Source organism: Zalophus californianus, chromosome 4 (assembly GCF_009762305.2).
Source record: "Zalophus californianus isolate mZalCal1 chromosome 4, mZalCal1.pri.v2, whole genome shotgun sequence".
Taxonomy (NCBI): domain Eukaryota; kingdom Metazoa; phylum Chordata; class Mammalia; order Carnivora; family Otariidae; genus Zalophus; species Zalophus californianus.
This window is the reverse complement of record NC_045598.1, coordinates 50,510,257-50,527,945: the sequence shown is the minus strand read 5'-3', so window position 1 is coordinate 50,527,945 and position 17,689 is coordinate 50,510,257. Positions and strand designations below refer to the sequence as shown.

The window sequence follows — 17,689 nt, the reverse complement described above, 5'->3', positions numbered from 1 at the left end:
AACAGCTATTTTAACATGGGCTTGTAGCTTTCCTGGTACTCATCATTAAATCAATTTCCTATTCTCAGTTCAAAAGGACATTGGATATGATATCATGCGATATACAAATTCCTCACATATCAGAGAGGAATGATTAAAATTTTTTCTCAGCTATAAAAAGAAACGAGGGAAATGTTTCCCACACAAATTTTCTCCAAATTTGCCAAAACTTTGGAAAAAGCCAAAAGTCACATGAGAAGATGGGTTATAACTGCTTAAGAATCCAGTCTGTGCATTTTTCCGTTCTCTCAGTTTTTCAAGATGCGACATAGAGCTATTGAGGAAGATGACGGCTTCCCTTTGGGACTCACTTTAAGAGACAAGTGTAGTCATATAAACAAACTATAAAAACCTCAAACACACAAATCCAGATGAAAATACTATTTTACAAATAATATCAGCTGAAATGTATTACTTTGTGCCAGATACTATGGCAAAATTTGACCCATCTTCTCTCACTAGTTCTCAGAACACCTTCTAAAGTTAATGCTATACAATTACTAGACTGTAAGCTCTATGGGAACAGGTACCATGGATTTTGTTCACCAAAGTAAAATCAGCACCTTGTTCATACACTGCTTCCTACGTGACAGATGCATAGCAAGATAGTTGCTGAATATGTAATTTTCATTACTTATGGCAACTGAGGGTTAGAGAAGATAAGTAACTAGCTAAAGACATGGAAGGCTAGAATGTGTGCTGCAACATATATTTATCAATCTTTTTTTTTTTAGACAAGAGAATCAATGGGGAGTGGAGGAGGATCAACTTCTTGCCATGTTTGATCTTCTTGCTCTTTACATCTCTGCAAGAAGATAAAGTCGCTGAATAGCAACAAAAGAGTCAAATTTGGAAAGTAAAAAAAAAAAAAAGAGTAGATGGGTGGCAAGATGTTAATATCCTTTTTCAGACAAGAGAGCTCTTCCAGCCTCTCACCTAGAAAACAGAGACCTAAATTTTCTGTCTAGGAGGGAGGAAATGTGATCTAATCAACAGTCAACTATGTGCAAGGCACTGTGTTAATTAAGCCCCTTCTGAAATGCAACTAATGACTGAAAGAACTGGGGTAAGTTACAGCAGCTCTTCCAAGTTCAGTGCTTGCTGCCCTGTACCCAGTAAGACTTCTGTATATGGACTGTAACACATTGCTCTGCAGCCCCTGCTCATTTGTTACCCACATCTAACACAATGTCAGGCAGAGAAATAAAATACCAGTGCTCCTGTTGGTCTAGATCTCATGGGCCATTACTCCATCTTGAGTCTTAGTAAGATACAATAGAACTAGAATCTTCATGTTCTAAATTACAGCCTTTGGAACATTTTCATATACCACACAATACAGGAAATCCATGTCTAGGTCCATATAACACAACATGGTAACTTCATATACATGATTTCCTAAAGACTAGAGCATCATAAATCAGGATCCTCATGGATCTAAACAAATGGGGTTCGGCTGATGTACCACGGGGAACACAGTACACTTCAGTGGTTAGAGCATGAATCTTTAAGTCCTGCAAGCCTGGGTTCTTACTGAAACTTAGTAACTTAGTTCTGTAATATCAGACAAGTGACTGATGCAGTTTTCTTTTCCATAAAATGGGGATAGTATGAGTACTTACCAGATAGGTCTCTTAAGAATACTGAATACAAATGTGGGAGCATATAGGTAAAGTAGCAATGAAGCTCAGTAAATTAGTTTTCACTTTCACCTCGATGACCACCACCATCACTGAAGAAGTCTCCAAGCATCAACCAAAGGAAATAAACTTGAAGTGATGAACTGTATTGGTTAATACGTACTGCTGCCTTTGAGTTTTATGTATTTAATGATTATGCTGGTCACTGCTACTACCCAAGGTGGGTCCCTTTCATAATGCTGTATTACAAAAGAACAAGGAAGCTAATTCCAGAAGTGACTTCTTTGTGGAAACAGCTTTAAGATGGGGAGAGGGGCACCTGGGTGGCTTAGTTGTTAAGCGTCTGCCTTCGGCTCAGGTCATGGTCCCAGGGTCCTGGGATCGGGCCCCGCATCAGGCTCCCTGCTCAGTGGGAAGCCTGCTTCTCCCTCTCCCACTCCCCCTGCTTGTGTTCCCTCTCTCACTTCACTGTGTCTCTCTCTGTCAAATAAATAAAAATCTTTAAAAAAAATTAAATAAAAAAGATGGGGAGAAACTACTGAGGCTTGGGAGAGGCATGATGCTAACCGGCTCGCAGTGGTGTCTGACCAGTTTGGGCTGTTATTTATTATTAAGCAAATCAGATTATGGGTGACTGTGAATTCTATTCTGAGTCAAAGTCTGACGAGGAAATCATAAAATGCAAAATCAGAAACCCTCATTTTAAGTGAGCGGTCTGATACTCAATGCCTCTGTAATTTCTGGACCTTCATATGTCCAAGTGTTAGCACGTTTTATCCAAGAGGCTGCAGAGCGCACCAGTTAACAAAGGCCAAAAAGCTGAACTGCCGGGGATACTGAATCCCAGCACCACTGTTTACTTCGTGATCCCACCAGTAAAAGAGGTGGCTGTACCCAACACTTAGTACGCATCAGCTGCCGCGGCTGTGCTTCGGATTATTGTATTCTTCACTGTGCAGTGCAATAACCTTTCCGTGTCTGTTTCCTTCCTCTATGCTGTGAGCTCTCTGAATGAAGGGACTGGATGTATTCATCTTTCTTTCCGTGTCCAGTCCCAAGAGACACTAACAACGTTAGCTGAATGATGAACTCAAACAGCAAATGAACATCAAAGTGAGATCAACTCGGAACAGAAACCCTGACTTTAAGTTGAGGAAAATACGAATAAATAAGATTACTGATGACATCATCTAGCAAGTAATTAGCAAAGGACCAGCATCTCCTTAGCCTCTCTTACCTCTATCCTGTTCCTAAATAAGGAATCAATGTGGTCTTAACCCACATCACCAACTTCACAGATAGTAACCAAGCCTTATCAACCAGTTCACAAAGTTCTGTTGGTTCTAACACCTTCCCAAAAAACTAAACAAGAACAAAAACAAATGCCATACTTACGGTTTATTCTAAAACTAAAGAGAATTTTGAAAAATACTAATAGATTAGTATACAATTTAGTTTTAAACATTTTGGAATTTATGTTAAAAACAAATCCTATTCTTTTTAATAGGGTTTCATGAGATTTTAACTTAAGGGTCCCTGAATTATTTTGCAAGATTAGGTCCTACTCAAGCAGCAAATAACATTTGCAAGCGACAATATGATTTCTGTTCTTCCTTTGGAAAATGATTTTGAATAGTTGAAGAAGATATAATTTGTAACATTCTTCACCGTCACCTCACTTTCCTGCGGACTATTCCCTTTCACCCCTTTACCTGACCAAAAGAGAAATTAAAAATCTATGTCCCTCACCTCCAACAGTTCATCTCCAATACGCATTCGCCCATCCGTGGCAGCAGGTCCTTCTGGGTTAATTCCCACCACAAATATGCTCAAGCGCGACCGGTCTTTATTACCAGCAAGGCTGAGTCCAAGTCCATTCTTATCCTTTTCAAGCTCAATAATGTGCAATTCTCCAGGCAGGTCTGCATATCTTTGCCTGATTTTTTCTATTGAAAAAAAAAGGGGGGGTTAAAAAAATTTAAATAGAGCACTTAAATCTACATTACAAAGGCATCAGCATGTCCCCATTCTTACCATGATGGTCCTTTTTTTGAGAATGAAGTAGTTGAAGTCATTCACGTATAGGTAGGTTACAGTTAATTATTCCATCTCCCTTTAAAAAGTTTACTTTACCAATAAAACCTTCTCTGATTGTTCAGGTTCACATTGGCCCAGACTTTCTGTGCATTATTTTGTTACCTAAGACAGTCAACACAAAGTGGTAGAAACCCTGGCTTCCCTACCCCCCTCCAAAAACAGAGGGGGGTGGGTGGGAAACAAAGAATATATACTGAGCATCAGCTGTGTGCCAAGAGAGTGTTTGGTCCTGGAGATGTCATGCTGAAACAAAACAGACATGGTCCCTATTCTCATGGACTTGCATTCCAATAGGAAAAAAAAAAATCAACAATTAATTCTAAATAATTACGTTTCTTTAAACTATACAAATGGTATAGAAGAATATTTTATGTTAAGTGAGTAAAACAAGGGGAATTGAGGATATTGGTTTAGCTGTCAGATCTGAAATCAATACACAAATCAACCATTTACTCAATGTCCAATAATTAATACATTATTTTATTCTTTGGAATTCCATTTCTTCCTGTGTAAAATGGGCATGGTAATATCCACTTCATGGATGTTGAGAAAATGAAGTAAAAGTACACGTTAAAGGACTTAATAGCTAGCTCATGGCTTACAGGTATTCTATAAATCTTTTATTCAATCTTTTGTCTCTGCTTGCCACCTCTACGCTTTGGTCTCAATTACCTATTTTAGGATTTGGCTGGTTGTGCTTCACTTGTGTTGATTATGTGCAACAAAACCACACTGGCAGATCAGCGTGGGGAATGATACTGCTTTAATCATGTCTTGTCCCCCACAAAGCACTAGCTTAGGCCAGGTGTGTTTCTGGGCCTCAAAGGCTGACACCTTCCACTATGGTATGATGCAACCATCTTATCAGTTGAATAACCAGTTGGGAGATTTTGATTATCCTGGAACTCTACGCTTTGGCTAATGCTTGACTTAGGTCCACTATCCTTATAGGGAACCCTGCAAATTCAAAGCTGAACTCAAATAATTAGTGTTAAGGGGGATGGGGGGCGGAAAACAACCTAGCCATTGTATCACTTTACCAGACCTAACAAACACTGCCTTAGGAGAGTAGATAAATTTTAAAATCATAAAAATACTTTAAAAGAATTAACCATATAAATGGCTGCTTATTTTAGAAAGAATAAATCTGTTTGCTTTATATGATTTTGAAAAGAATCTTACTTTCATAGGTAAAGCTTATTATTAATAATAATACATTTAGCAAAGTACAGTAAGATACAGGTCTTGCAATGTAACAAAAGTGCCTTCTATATAGAAAAAAATAAAGTCATATTAACACTGAAGTAAAGAAGCTCAAAGTGTTTTTTTTGGTCAACTACCAAGAACAAGACACTATGTGGGTATTTTAACAAATAGAGACCTATAAGACACACATTACAAGATGCTTACATAGCAGCATAAGAGAAACAAATACAATAAATATTAGACAACTACAATTACTTAAATAGAAATTCCAATCACCACAGGGGCTGGTCACTGAATAAATACTAAATTAATTGTATGAGTCGTAACTGCTTTTACAGTTTTAAGAACCGTTACTTCTAGAAGAGATTTCATGGAAGCAGCAGAATTTGCAAAGGGTTTCAAACAAGGTATAGAACTTAGTTATGAGAAATATCCTGTAGATGGACTAGCAAGTGGAGAAGCATATATGGTGGTAGAGCGAGGAGAAGAATGTGAGCACCCACTTGGCTGCCAACTGAAAATTCTTTGGGTTGGTGGGTGGGTGATAAGAAATCATAGTACAAGGTTTACAGAAATGCCAACTGGGGATTCTGCAGGAGTGCTCTGGGGTCCCCCAGAGATGGGCCTTGAGAGGACATTCGGTATAAGACCTCTTTTCCCAGATTCAACCAGACCACTTAATGCTTTCATCCACTTTGTTGGAGTTACAGGGTAAAAAAGTTAAGGAACGCCACTACGGCTAAGAAAACAAGCTAGAACAAAAATTTTAACATGCCTCCCTCAGAAAATAATAAAACAGAGATTGTTTAAAAAAGATACTGAAGACTTTACCACCACCATAAGCTCAAAGTAATAGATATAAGAGAACTCTATATCAGACAGAAAATACACACATCTGTGGAGGCATGCACAGAACACAGAAACAGACTGTGTGTTGAGCCATAAAAGAATCAACTACTCTTACAGAATCAACATCATACAGGCTATGTCTTTGGACACAGTGCAATGAAACTATGAAAAACTATGAATTATTGACAAAGAATAACTTTAAAATTCCACGGTGTCTAGAAATACATTAATGTTAGTGAAAAGCCCAAGGTTTAAAAGGGAAATAAAAAAGGAAATTAAGAAATACAGTACTAACAACTGAATAAAAATGAAACTTAGATGTTAAACTTGAGGGATTCAGCTAAAGAGAACTTAGAAGGCTATTTACAATTTGGAATAATTTTTTCAGAAAACAAGAAAAAAGTTAAACAATAATAAGCATTATACCCAGGAGGTTAGAAAAAGAGCTACCTAGCAAATGCAAAGAAAAAAGAGAAAACAGTAAAATAAAGGCAAGTATTAATGAAAATAGAACCATCACCATCAATCAAAACCAAATAATCCACAGAACAAAAACACTACAACAAGGATCAATGAAGTTAAAACCCAGTTATTTCTCAGGGAAAAAAATAGATGAGAGAAATAAATTCGTGAACTAGAAAGGGGAAATAACCACAGACAGATCTATAAAATAAGATTGTAAATAGCGTATTGATATGAAATACTGGCACACCTTAAAATCTAGAGGACAGATGAATTTCTCAAAATTTAAAATGCCATATATAGTGTAAGAATAAATGTAAAACTGCAATAGACTAGTAATTATTAAAGAAACTGAAATGGGGGCGCCTGGGTGGCTCAGTCGTTAAGCGTCTGCCTTCGGCTCAGGTCATGATCCCAGGGTCCTGGGAGCAGGAAGCCTGCTTCTTCCTCTTCTACTCCCCCTGCTTGTGTTCCCTCCCTCACCATGTCTCTGTCAAATAAATAAATAAAATCTTTTTTTTAAGATTTTATTTATTTATTTGACAGAGAGATAGAGAGCACAAGTAGGCAGAGTGGCAGGCAGAGGGAGAGGGAGAAGCAGGCTCTCTGCTGAGCAGGGAGCCGGACATGGGGCTCGATCCCAGGACCCTGGGATCATGACCTGAGCCGAAGGCAGCCGCTTAACCGACTGAGCCACCCAGGCGCCCCTAAATAAATAAAATCTTAAAAAACAAAACAACAACAACAAAAAACTGAAATGATAGTCAAGGATAGTCCCTTTAAAAGAACCCCCCCCACGCTTCTAGATATTTTTATATTTGAATTCTATCAGATTTCAAGTGTTAATGAATTTTTATCCATGTAAGCTGTTCCAGAACACAGGGGCGGGGGGTATCCAATTCATATTTTGAGGCTGGTAGAATCCTGATTCTCCTTCCAAAAATAGAGACAAATCAAGAAAAGAAAATTATAGTCTTATTTAACTTAGGGTCATAGATGTAAAATTATTTTTTAAATAATTTAATTGAGAGCATATTGAAAATATTAATTTGACCTCTATGATATAGCCAGTATTTCACCATTTTCTAACATAAGAAACAGCAATTTTATATGATTCAACCTAAGAATATATTATGGACAAGGGCACATTCCAAGAATGCAAGGAGAGTTAAATATCAGGAATTTTTTCAAGGAAATTATCACATTGATAAATTAAAGCAGAAAAGCAGGAAAATTATGTTAATAGATAGAGAAAAGCATTTGAGAATTGATTTTTTTTTTAAAACCCCAAACTGTTGGCAAACTAGAATAGAAGGTACTTTCTGGACTTAAACTGAAAGACAGAAAATATAACAGGAAAAAAATAATTGCATTTTTAAAACAAACAGGGAATTAATATGTAGAGAAGCAGAAAAAGGTTAGCAACCTCAATAGAAATCTGGTCAAAAGATACAAAACTCAAGTCTCACAGACATACAAAGAAATGCTCAAGTTCATTAGTAATTATGGAAATGCAAGTTACAGTGAGATACCAGTTTTCACTATTAGACTAAAATATCTGAAAGCTATATTAAACCTTAGTGGAGATATGAGGAAGACACCATAGGAATCCTTGTGCATCCTTCTGGAGAGCAGTCTGACACTACTTAATCAAATTAAGCATATACATATTCTACAAACCAGCAATTCTGTTCTTGGAAATATCCTAATAAATTCTTACACAGGTCTTAAGGGGATGTTACTGGAGACAGCAGGGGAGTGTGGAGGTAATGTGGGTATCTGTCACTGGGAGAGAGGATAGATGAAATGTGGTGGGTGGACATCACAGTGTCCCATCAGCAGGCAGAAGCAATTAACTGGAGGTAGTGACAGAGATTTTCAAACAGGGAGGAAAACAATGGGTCAATACCATTTATACAAACTAAGATTACCAGCAAAAATGGGTTTATTCGGGAATAACAGAGAATTGCAATCAGGGACGAGCAAGTGATGGCAGAAACCATAAGAAGGGCATATCCCAGAATCATAGACTTTTTAATTCAGGGAAAACAAACTAAGAAACTATATAAAGTTACATTCTCTTATAGCAAACCCCCACCATCACCCTCAGATTCCGTTTTATAAATAAAAAAGACTGAAGAAATGAAGATCTTGTATAAGGTTATGAAGCTAATTGATAGCTAGAAACTAGAGTCTTCTAACATATAAATTCTTTCTCTACCAAATCATGTTCAATTTCTCCAATAACATTTTAATTGTTTAAAAAGATTTTATTTATTAATTAGAGAGAAAGCGAGCATTCGAGAGAGCATGAGCAGGGGGAGAGGCAGAGGCAGAGGGAGATGCAGATTCCCCGCTGAGCAGGGAGCCCAATGCAGGACTTGATCCCAGGACCCCCGGATCATGACCTGAGCTGAAGGCAGACGCCCAACCAATGGAGCCACCCAGGTGCTCCATCCAATAACATTTTTAAAGAATAAGAATTAATTCAGATTTTCCCCTCAGTTAAAGAAACTATCTTTAGAATCCTCATAATACCTCCTTACATGAAAGAAACATCTCGTAGTTTGCCAGGTCCCTCCACCTTTGGGAACACCTCCATTTGCACGTTAGTGGACTGGTCAGTGTTTGGGCCACATCTGCTGAGTCCAAGTGCTGTGCTTTCTTCTTCATATCACACCTATCTCTTAGACTGGTAGAATTTTAAATAATAAGAGGATCCCCCTAAAAGAGCTCAGACAATGGTTCCCAGGACTAGTCTCCTTAGAATTGCAAGGTTGGCTACCTAAAAATCACCCTGAGAGCCTATGAAACAGAATCATAACTGGGCTCTGCCTGCTCAGATTCGGAGCCAATGACACGGATTGAAGTTCAGTAATGGGGTAAGTTTCTCTTTGTAACAAGGTCCTTAGACGATTCTCAGGGGCAGCTAGATCTGTAAATAACAGATTGATCTCCGATGCAATACAAACATTTTTTTCTATAGTTATCGTGACAGTCAACCATAATCAAGTTCACAGATACCAAAATTTAAGGCAGCCTTTAAATACATCCTTCACAAGACTAATCGAATATGTAGAGTATCTCTAGCTCCACGATCATGCCTCAGGATTAAATAAGAAATGTTTTGACTATATAATAGGTTACTTTAGGATCTCAGTCTTAGCCTTTCTGCTTCTAGCTCCCACCCTCCCAAGTGGCCCCCCTCCCTCTCCTATCTCAGATGTTTTCTGCCATTTCCATGACTACTTGTTTCTACTCTGAAGCTGTAATAAAAGGTGAGCTAGATTTTCAAAAGGGAGGAGGAAAACAAAGTTAGTCTTGGCTGGGGGTGGGGGAAGCAGAACTGAACCCTCATCTTTGAAAAACCAAGACACCTCATGCCAGCTTGTTAATTCAGAATCTGAGCAATTTGTAGTTGGGCTCCTCGGGCTGAGTCAGCACCAACTGCTCTGCAGTGTCGGGCGGAGGGACTCTGCCGCATGGGAACCCCACACTGCCTGATATTTGCTTTGGGGGCGACTGGGACTCGTTTCCAGGGTAACCAGTGCCTGAGCAAAGGGCACGTCCCCAACTGAGGAAGGGGATAAGTGGGAAGAAAATGTGTAAGGAGAATGGTTTTCTTAAATCTTTTTTTCAGTTTCACAAAAAATACAGTTAAAGAGGTAGGGTAAAGAGTATTATTTTATTTGAAGCCATTGGGGTTCTCCCCCGAAATTAAGAAAATAGAACCCGCACTTTGTTTCCTGTACAGGAGCACACATACACACCCACATGAATTATGTTAAGTACCAGCTTTCAGCAACAAAATATTACAAGTGTTTACAATGATCCAGGATCTTACTATCCCCAGTACTGGTATTTTTCTGGAAATATTTGTGATAAATAGCCACCGTTATACTGATTTTCATTGACTTTCACAATGTATTGGTCAAGTGGCAGTCATTACTATCCCAAATAACCTAGATGCCCTTCCATTTCTAAATACAAATCAGATTAGGATATCAGGAACCCCGTTCTTTGGCACCAGGCTTTAAGTTCCCTGAATGAACATCAACCTAGAATAACTAGAGAGAGAGAGAACAGTCTTTTCTACTCAGCTGAACAGTCATGCTTGTTTTAAACACGGATTTTCTAGCCCCATGACGGTGTTACCTGAAGAAAGGAATCTCAAGTTGCTCATAATTCTGTATCAAAGCAACAATGCCTTTTCCTAGTCCAAGAAAGCCAGTAAGATTTCTCTAGTGTGATCTCAGGGTGTTTTCCTATCATCACAGGATGCCAGGTGTTGCTAAGTAACAGAGCCTTTCTCCCAAGAAAGAAACTTAATTCAAGTCACTGCCCAGTATTTTAATAGAAAATGTTTAACACACCAGAATAATAACCTGATACAGTTTCAGAAACATTTAGTTATCTGGTCTGTTTTTAAGTAACAAAGGATAATACAGAGAAAATATTTAAATACATTTTCTTTACATTAAATACAAGGATCCCACTTTTAAATAATCAGGCTATAATAAACATCTCTTAATCTAATTTTCTTACGCAGTTACCAACTTTTTAAATTCTCTATGAGTTGGCAAGTACATGCAGATTTGAGAAGTAAAAACATATGAAAAAAATCATAACTAAGCATAAAAAACAGCATATGAACTTCAGTAGCAAGGAGCAAATCTCACGTGAAAGTCCAGACCAAACAGAGCAAATAATAAAAATAAGTCAACATAAAGAAACTATATCTTACATAACAACAAATAAACAAACTTCCCTCTTACATGTTGTAGATGCTTTGGCCAGTATGTAAATGTGATAATATTATATGGATCTATAAATAGAAATTAATAATTGAAACACACAAACATGAGAACTACACTTAAGTATAATAATAGATATTGTTCTAAGTACTTCATTATTAACTCACTTACTCTTTATGAAAACTCCATGAGATGGGTATTACTTCCAACTTTATAGATGAGGAAACTGAGGCATAGATCAGATAGGTAATGCACAGTTGCACAACTAGTGAATGGTAAAGCCAGGATTCAAAACCAGGGAGTCCAGCTCTGGAGTCCATGATCTTAGGTGAATGCCAGGGCCAGAATTAAACAAAAAGTATTACTCACAGAATTCAGAAGAAAACCAGGTACGTCAAATCATTTCATTCCTTTCATTCACAAAAATTCAATCCACATTAAATAGAAGAATGAAAAGAAAAATCAGCCATAAATCTAAGTGAAGAAATTCAGGCAGTCAGTTAGAACAAGAATCAGGGGCGCTTGGGTGGCTCAGTCGGTTAAGTGTCTGCATTCAGCTCAGGTCATGATCTCAGGGTCCTCGGATGGAGTCCTGCATTGGGTTCCCTGCTCAGCGGGGAGTCTGCTTCTCACTCCCCTTCTGCCCCTCCCCACTCTGGCTCTCTCTCAAATAAATTAATAAAATATTTTTAAAGATTTTATTGATTCATATGAGAGAGAGCGAGAGTGAGAGACAGAGCACAAGCAGGGGGAGTGGCAGGCAGAGGGAGAAGCAGGCTCCCCACTGAGCAGGGAGCCCCATGCAGGGCTCCATCCCAGGACCCTGGGATCATGACCTGAGCTGAAGGCAGAAGCTCAACCAACTGAGCCACCCAGGCACCCCTCAATAAAATCTTTAAACAGAAATTAGAACAAGAATCATTAAGACTATTTCCTTAAGAGATAATACAGAAAGAAAAAAAAAGTTTCAACTAATAGTGAAAATCTAAAATTTTCCCATTAGATGAATCAAAATCCAATCAAATCTGTATGCAAAAAAACCCAAACAAACTTGCATTTAGTAATTGGTGGACCTGGGGTTCAGATTCAGGTCTGCCTCACTCCAAATCCCACGTGTTTACAAGGCACACGAGGAAGATAAAGACACCTGCTGTGTTCACATCTGGGAGAGTGGCAGAAGGGGAGTCTAAAACCTGCCTTAGTCCTTTTGTAATTTACGATTTGGTGGGAGACATGAAACACATGTAGGCAATCCCCAGAGCCCAGCCTTGGGAGGTCTAATCTGGGAGCAGTACACATAGGATGACCTGATGACCTGATGACCTGAAGAGGAGAGCTGAGGACTTTGAAAGACCAAGGGAGGACAAATGCAATGATGGGGGGACACAGAGGTAAAGCTAGTGTGTGATGGGAGGAAACAACTGGTAGACGAAACCAAGAAGGCTGTGAACTGTTCGGACGTCTGAGGGAAAAGGGAATAGGGCAAGGAGAAGGGAACAAGGAAACAGAGGTCTGAGCCTCAGAACAGGGAGCGAAGCACGAAGAGATGACAATTTAGTTTGAACGGGCTGGTCTGTGGTATCAATAACAGAGAGCTGCTGAGTTCAGCCTGGCGCTCCAGAAGGAAGGGCAGGTAAGCCCAGAACTCCCGCTGATAAGCAAAGACAGGTGAAACTCCTGGAGCCTTGTCCAAGAATGAATCTGCACCTAGTGGGAGTGCTCAGGGGAGCAGGAGTGGGAGCCCGACCATTAGGAGCTCATTACTATCCACCCCAGAGGAAATACATATAAACTGGGTTTAGGTGCCAACTGACATAGAAAAAGGAACTCCTAGAGTCAAAGAAAGGAGTAATAGCTGACTTCATGTATTCACTAAAAAAATATGAAATGCTTGGTCTGGGCCAGGCATTGTGCTACTTGCTAATGAGCAGGTAAGTGAGGGTGAATTAAAAGATAAAAGAATAAGGGTTGAATTAGGTACTATCAAAAGCATAAGAAATCCCCAATATGACTGGGATCTTTCAGTCACATAACAGCAAAGATTCAACTTCTGTATATGGTACTTAACTGCTTAGGAATCACATTCAGTTTGGAGAGGGAAGGAAACCAGTCCAGAGCATCCACAAACAAGGATACAAGGATCACTGAGATTAATCACAGACTAACGGCAAAATCAGGAACAGAATCCACAAGTCCTCGTTGATTAGTTTCACTATTAAATCTCAGATATTGGGGCAATTAGGCCCAGTCTAAACTGAAGTTAGCAATCTCACCCCAATTCCTTCTTTATTTCTTTAAAAAAATTTTTTTTAAAGATTTTATTTGTTTGACAGAGAGAGCGAGCGAGAACAGGAACACAAGCAGGGTGCGTGGGAGAAGGAGAAGCGGGCTTCCCGCTGAGTAGGGAGCCTGATGTGGGGCTCGATCTCAGGACCCTGGGATCATGACCTGAGCCCAAGGCAGATGCTTAATGACTGAGCCACCCAGGTGCTCCTCCTTCTTTATTTCATGCCGTGAGAAAACTAATCACTCTGCCAAATCCCTCTGATAACGAGGGATGTGGGGTAAGGCAAACATTCAGTGGGGGACACACAACTGGAAAATAGTTTATCTACAAAGTACAAGCTCCTTGACCACCTTTAGGCTTAAAATAAGAAATGAAGTTAGTACAGAGGAAAAGTTTATCTACCCTAATTAGAGAGGATGATCACATTTGCACCTATGCTCAAACATAAAGGCTCACATGATCAGTCTTGATGGATTATGTCCACAGAGGCTTTCTGTAAGAACACCATCACACCCAAACCAGTGTTTCCCAAAATGTGGTCCACAGATCACCTAAGGTTGTTCTGTAGAAAAATCACCTGTCTCGGCTCCATGTCTTATCTACAAAATCTAAATTCTGGGGTGCAGACAAGGAATCACTTTTTTTTTTAATAAAGATCTCTAATTCACATTAAAAAAATATTAAAAACTTAAGAGAGGGGCGCCTGGGTGGCTCAGTCATTAAGTGTCTGCTTTCAGCTCAGGTCACAATCTCAGGGTCCTGGGATCGAGCCCCGCATCGGGCTCCCTGCTCAGCGGGAAGGCTGCTCCTCCCTCTCCCACTCCCCCTGCTTGTGTTCCCTCTCTCGCTGTGTCTCTGTCAAATAAATAAAAATCTTAAAAAAAAAAAACAACACAACTTAAGAGAGATCCCCCTCTAAGCTCCAAATGCTGTTGTGGATCCTCAAGATGACTGAAAACAAGGTATAAAAAACGATTTGATTATCAATGACTCTAGATTTTTCCTAAGTCTTGAGAGAAACCAGGAAAAACATTTTGATTTTGAAAACAGCACTGAGAAAAACCAAATGCAATTTTACCAACACTCTTTACAGTCATTTGTCATACATTTTAAATATCAGGAGAACATAGAATATGGTTCTTTAATCACTATAAAAGCACCAAGTCGCAAGCTCATGATGGTGATTGTGTGGGAGAAATGTGTTGGAGTCACGCTGATTTTGCTCCCTGGTCATTACCCAGTCATGCAGTGATGCTCAGCAAAGCTCCACACTGGCAACAGATCAGGAAATCAGCAGTACACTGACAGCATTAAGGTGTTTAATTATATTTTCTGGAAGGGAAAAAAGTGGCAGTTTGCAATAATTAAAGAGAACTGTAGAACAATATAGAAAAAGGAATATAACACGGTATTTTCCAAGTTTACCAGGTCCCGTTAAGTGACTGATTCTTTGGAAGCAAACTTCCCTCCGCATACCTGCTTAGGAAACCATCTGGCTTTGTTTGCCTAGGGCCCTGTATATACCTATTAGTTCCAATAACCATCGGAGCAAGGTTCAGGGAAGAAGTAGAATTCTAGCTGAGATTTGACAGTATTTTGTGTAGTCATCATTAATGGTTTATTGGTTATGTTTCCCCACTATCATGAAGAAAGAAACTACCTGTTTTGTATAGGCAGGGTTCATGGCCCAGAGCAGGTGCAGCATAAATACATGAATAAATTATGGAAACCAAAATTTACAAATTCTTTATTATCTGAATTGGTCAGTAAACAGGTTAAGTGAACCAAAATTTCTAATTAATAGAGTTATATTTTCCCTAAGAATTAAGTTATAAGAAAAGGCTCCAAGATTAAACTGAGAAGAACACCTTTTCTGAGTAACACGTTTCATCTTCATTAGGAACATTATCTTTTAGGTATGTTAAGCCAGATTCAGTCAGAACAAAAATACAGGCGGTTCAGAGTCAAAAAGATCTTCACCAAAAGGTACATACTGAAGTCAGAAAGTGCCACTGTTCAAAGTCCATTGATCATATTGTACCTGTTTGACCTCCTCCAAGTTACTTAGCTTCAAATTCCCATCTTTAAAATAAGATAACATTTCCTGTCCTAGGAATTGGAGAAGGCAGAACTAAAGAACATACTAAAATGTTTAGCTTAATGCCTAGCGCGCAAAAGCTTTATTCCCTAACCAGCCAAAACTTTCCTTCCTTACGTCTTGCAGTTGGAGAGCTCCTGAATATACCACATAAACCAGCTTTAATTACATTGCAGTGCTTATTAAAATTATCATTTTTATTTTAAAAGTGAGGAAACAGGTTATGAGAATTTAAGTAACAGGCATAAGGTTGCATGGTACATTTAATCTTTAAATAATGATAAGGAAATATCCCATGAAACTTTTTCTTTAAGATTTTATTTATTTATTTATTTGACAGAGAAAGAGACACAGTGAGAGAGGGAACAGAAGCAGGGGGAGTGGGAGAGGGAGAAGCAGGCTTCCCGCGGAGCAGGGAGCCCGATGCGGGGCTCGACCCCAGGACCCCACTGGGATCATGACCTGAGCCGAAGGCAGACACTTAACAATTGAGCCACCCAGGTGCCCCCCAACCCCATGAAACTTTTTAAATCGTTTTAGAAGACAGATCAACACTAATTCCACAATTTGTCATGACTTAAACATAATTAATTTTGTTCGAACAATTTTAAACAATAGCAAAACTGGTTTAACATTTCATCCCATAGCATGTGAGATTCCATATTTTATTTATTTATTTATTATTTAATGAGTCTCTGTCCAGGTTTTCTTTAAAAATTTTTGAAATTTATTTGACAGAGAGAGAGAGAGCGAGCACAAGCACAAGCAGGGGGAATGGCAGAGGGAGAAGCAGACTCCCCACTGAGCAGGGTGCCCCACGCAGGGCTCAATCCCAGGACCCTGGGATCATGACCTGAGCCGAAGGCAGACCCTTAACCAACTGAGCCACCCAGGCGGCCCTTCCATGATATTTTAAACAGGGCTTAAGCAAAGAAACCAGTTACTGGAGAGATCGCCTTTACTTCTGCAACAGGCTGATGGCATATTCACGTTTCCAAGTCAAATGGGAGGCTACTTGGTGCAGTGGAAAGAAGCAACAGAACTTGGTGAAGTACCTGGACTCTACTTTCTAGCCATGAAATCTTGGGCAAATCATTTACCTTAGTCCAGCCTCTGTTTGGTCATGAGTCGAATGAAAATAATCTTGCCTGCCTTTAGCATCTCACAGGAGTTTTAAATGATCAGATAAGTGGTACTTGTGAAACTCGTAAAAACAGTCATGCTCTAAAACAATGTAAAAAAGGTGGCAATCTTCTTATATAAAGATTTTGCTTTTGAAGTTTGTTTTTCTTTTAAATAAAGACTTATTGAAAATAAGGGAGCATCATCCTGATGAAATTTCTACTTCAAATGACAACTAAACGAGGGGAGTGAAAAACCTGAGAGGTATCTTATAGTTCTGCAATTTGGACACTGAATACTTGGATGGTGGTATCTTTTGAACAGTTCAAAAGTTTCTTGGCTAAAAGTTAACTCCCTGGGGGAAAGGAGAGATGAACAGGTGGAGCACAGAGAATTTTTAGGGCAGGAAACTATTCTGTATGGTACTATAATGGTGGATACATACCATTATACATTTGTCAAAACCCACAGATTGTACAACACCATGAGTGGACCCTAATGTAAATTATGGACTTTGAGTGATAATAATGTGTCAATGTAGGCTAATTGATTACAACAAATGTGCCACTTGTTGATAGTGGGGGAAACTGTGAAGGTGGGGGGTTGGGGAAGAGGGGAGTTAGCAGGAGATATACAGAAACTCTATGTACTTTCTGTTCAATTTTGCTGTGAACCAAAGCTATTCCAAAAAAATCACATCTAAAATAAGTAAGTAAATAAATAAAAAGTATATTATCAGAAACTATAAACTTCCTAGAAGGAAACATGGGAAAAGCTTCATGACTTCAGACTTGGCCATGATTTCCTGGATATGACGCCAAAGGCAACAAAAACAAAAATAGACAAATAAGACTACTTCCAACTTACAAACTTTTGTTCATCAAAGAACACAATCAACAGAATGAAAAGGCAACCTATGGAATGGGAGAAAATATTTGCAAATTGTAACCATGATAAGGAGTTAATATCCAGAATATGTAAAGAGATCCCATAACTCAACAACAAAAAAATTAAATAACTCAATTTAAAAATAGACTAAGGACTTGAATAGACATTTTTCCAAAGACAATCTATGAGTGGCTAACAAGCCTATGTAAAGATGCTTAACATCACTAATCATCAGAGAAATGAAAAT

General features: G+C 38.9%; 1 protein-coding gene across 7 annotated transcripts in view; it reads right to left on the bottom strand.

Moving 5' to 3' along the window:
• The window catches only part of PATJ (PATJ crumbs cell polarity complex component), a 349,292-nt gene that overhangs the window by 147,783 nt on the left and 183,820 nt on the right, over window positions 1–17,689 (bottom strand). For all 7 annotated transcript variants that reach the window (XM_027607398.1, XM_027607438.1, XM_027607423.1 and 4 more), the window contains one exon: window positions 3,429–3,625. In XM_027607398.1, coding sequence (XP_027463199.1) covers window positions 3,429–3,625 — 197 coding nt within the window. The remainder of the gene's footprint in view (window positions 1–3,428; window positions 3,626–17,689) is intronic.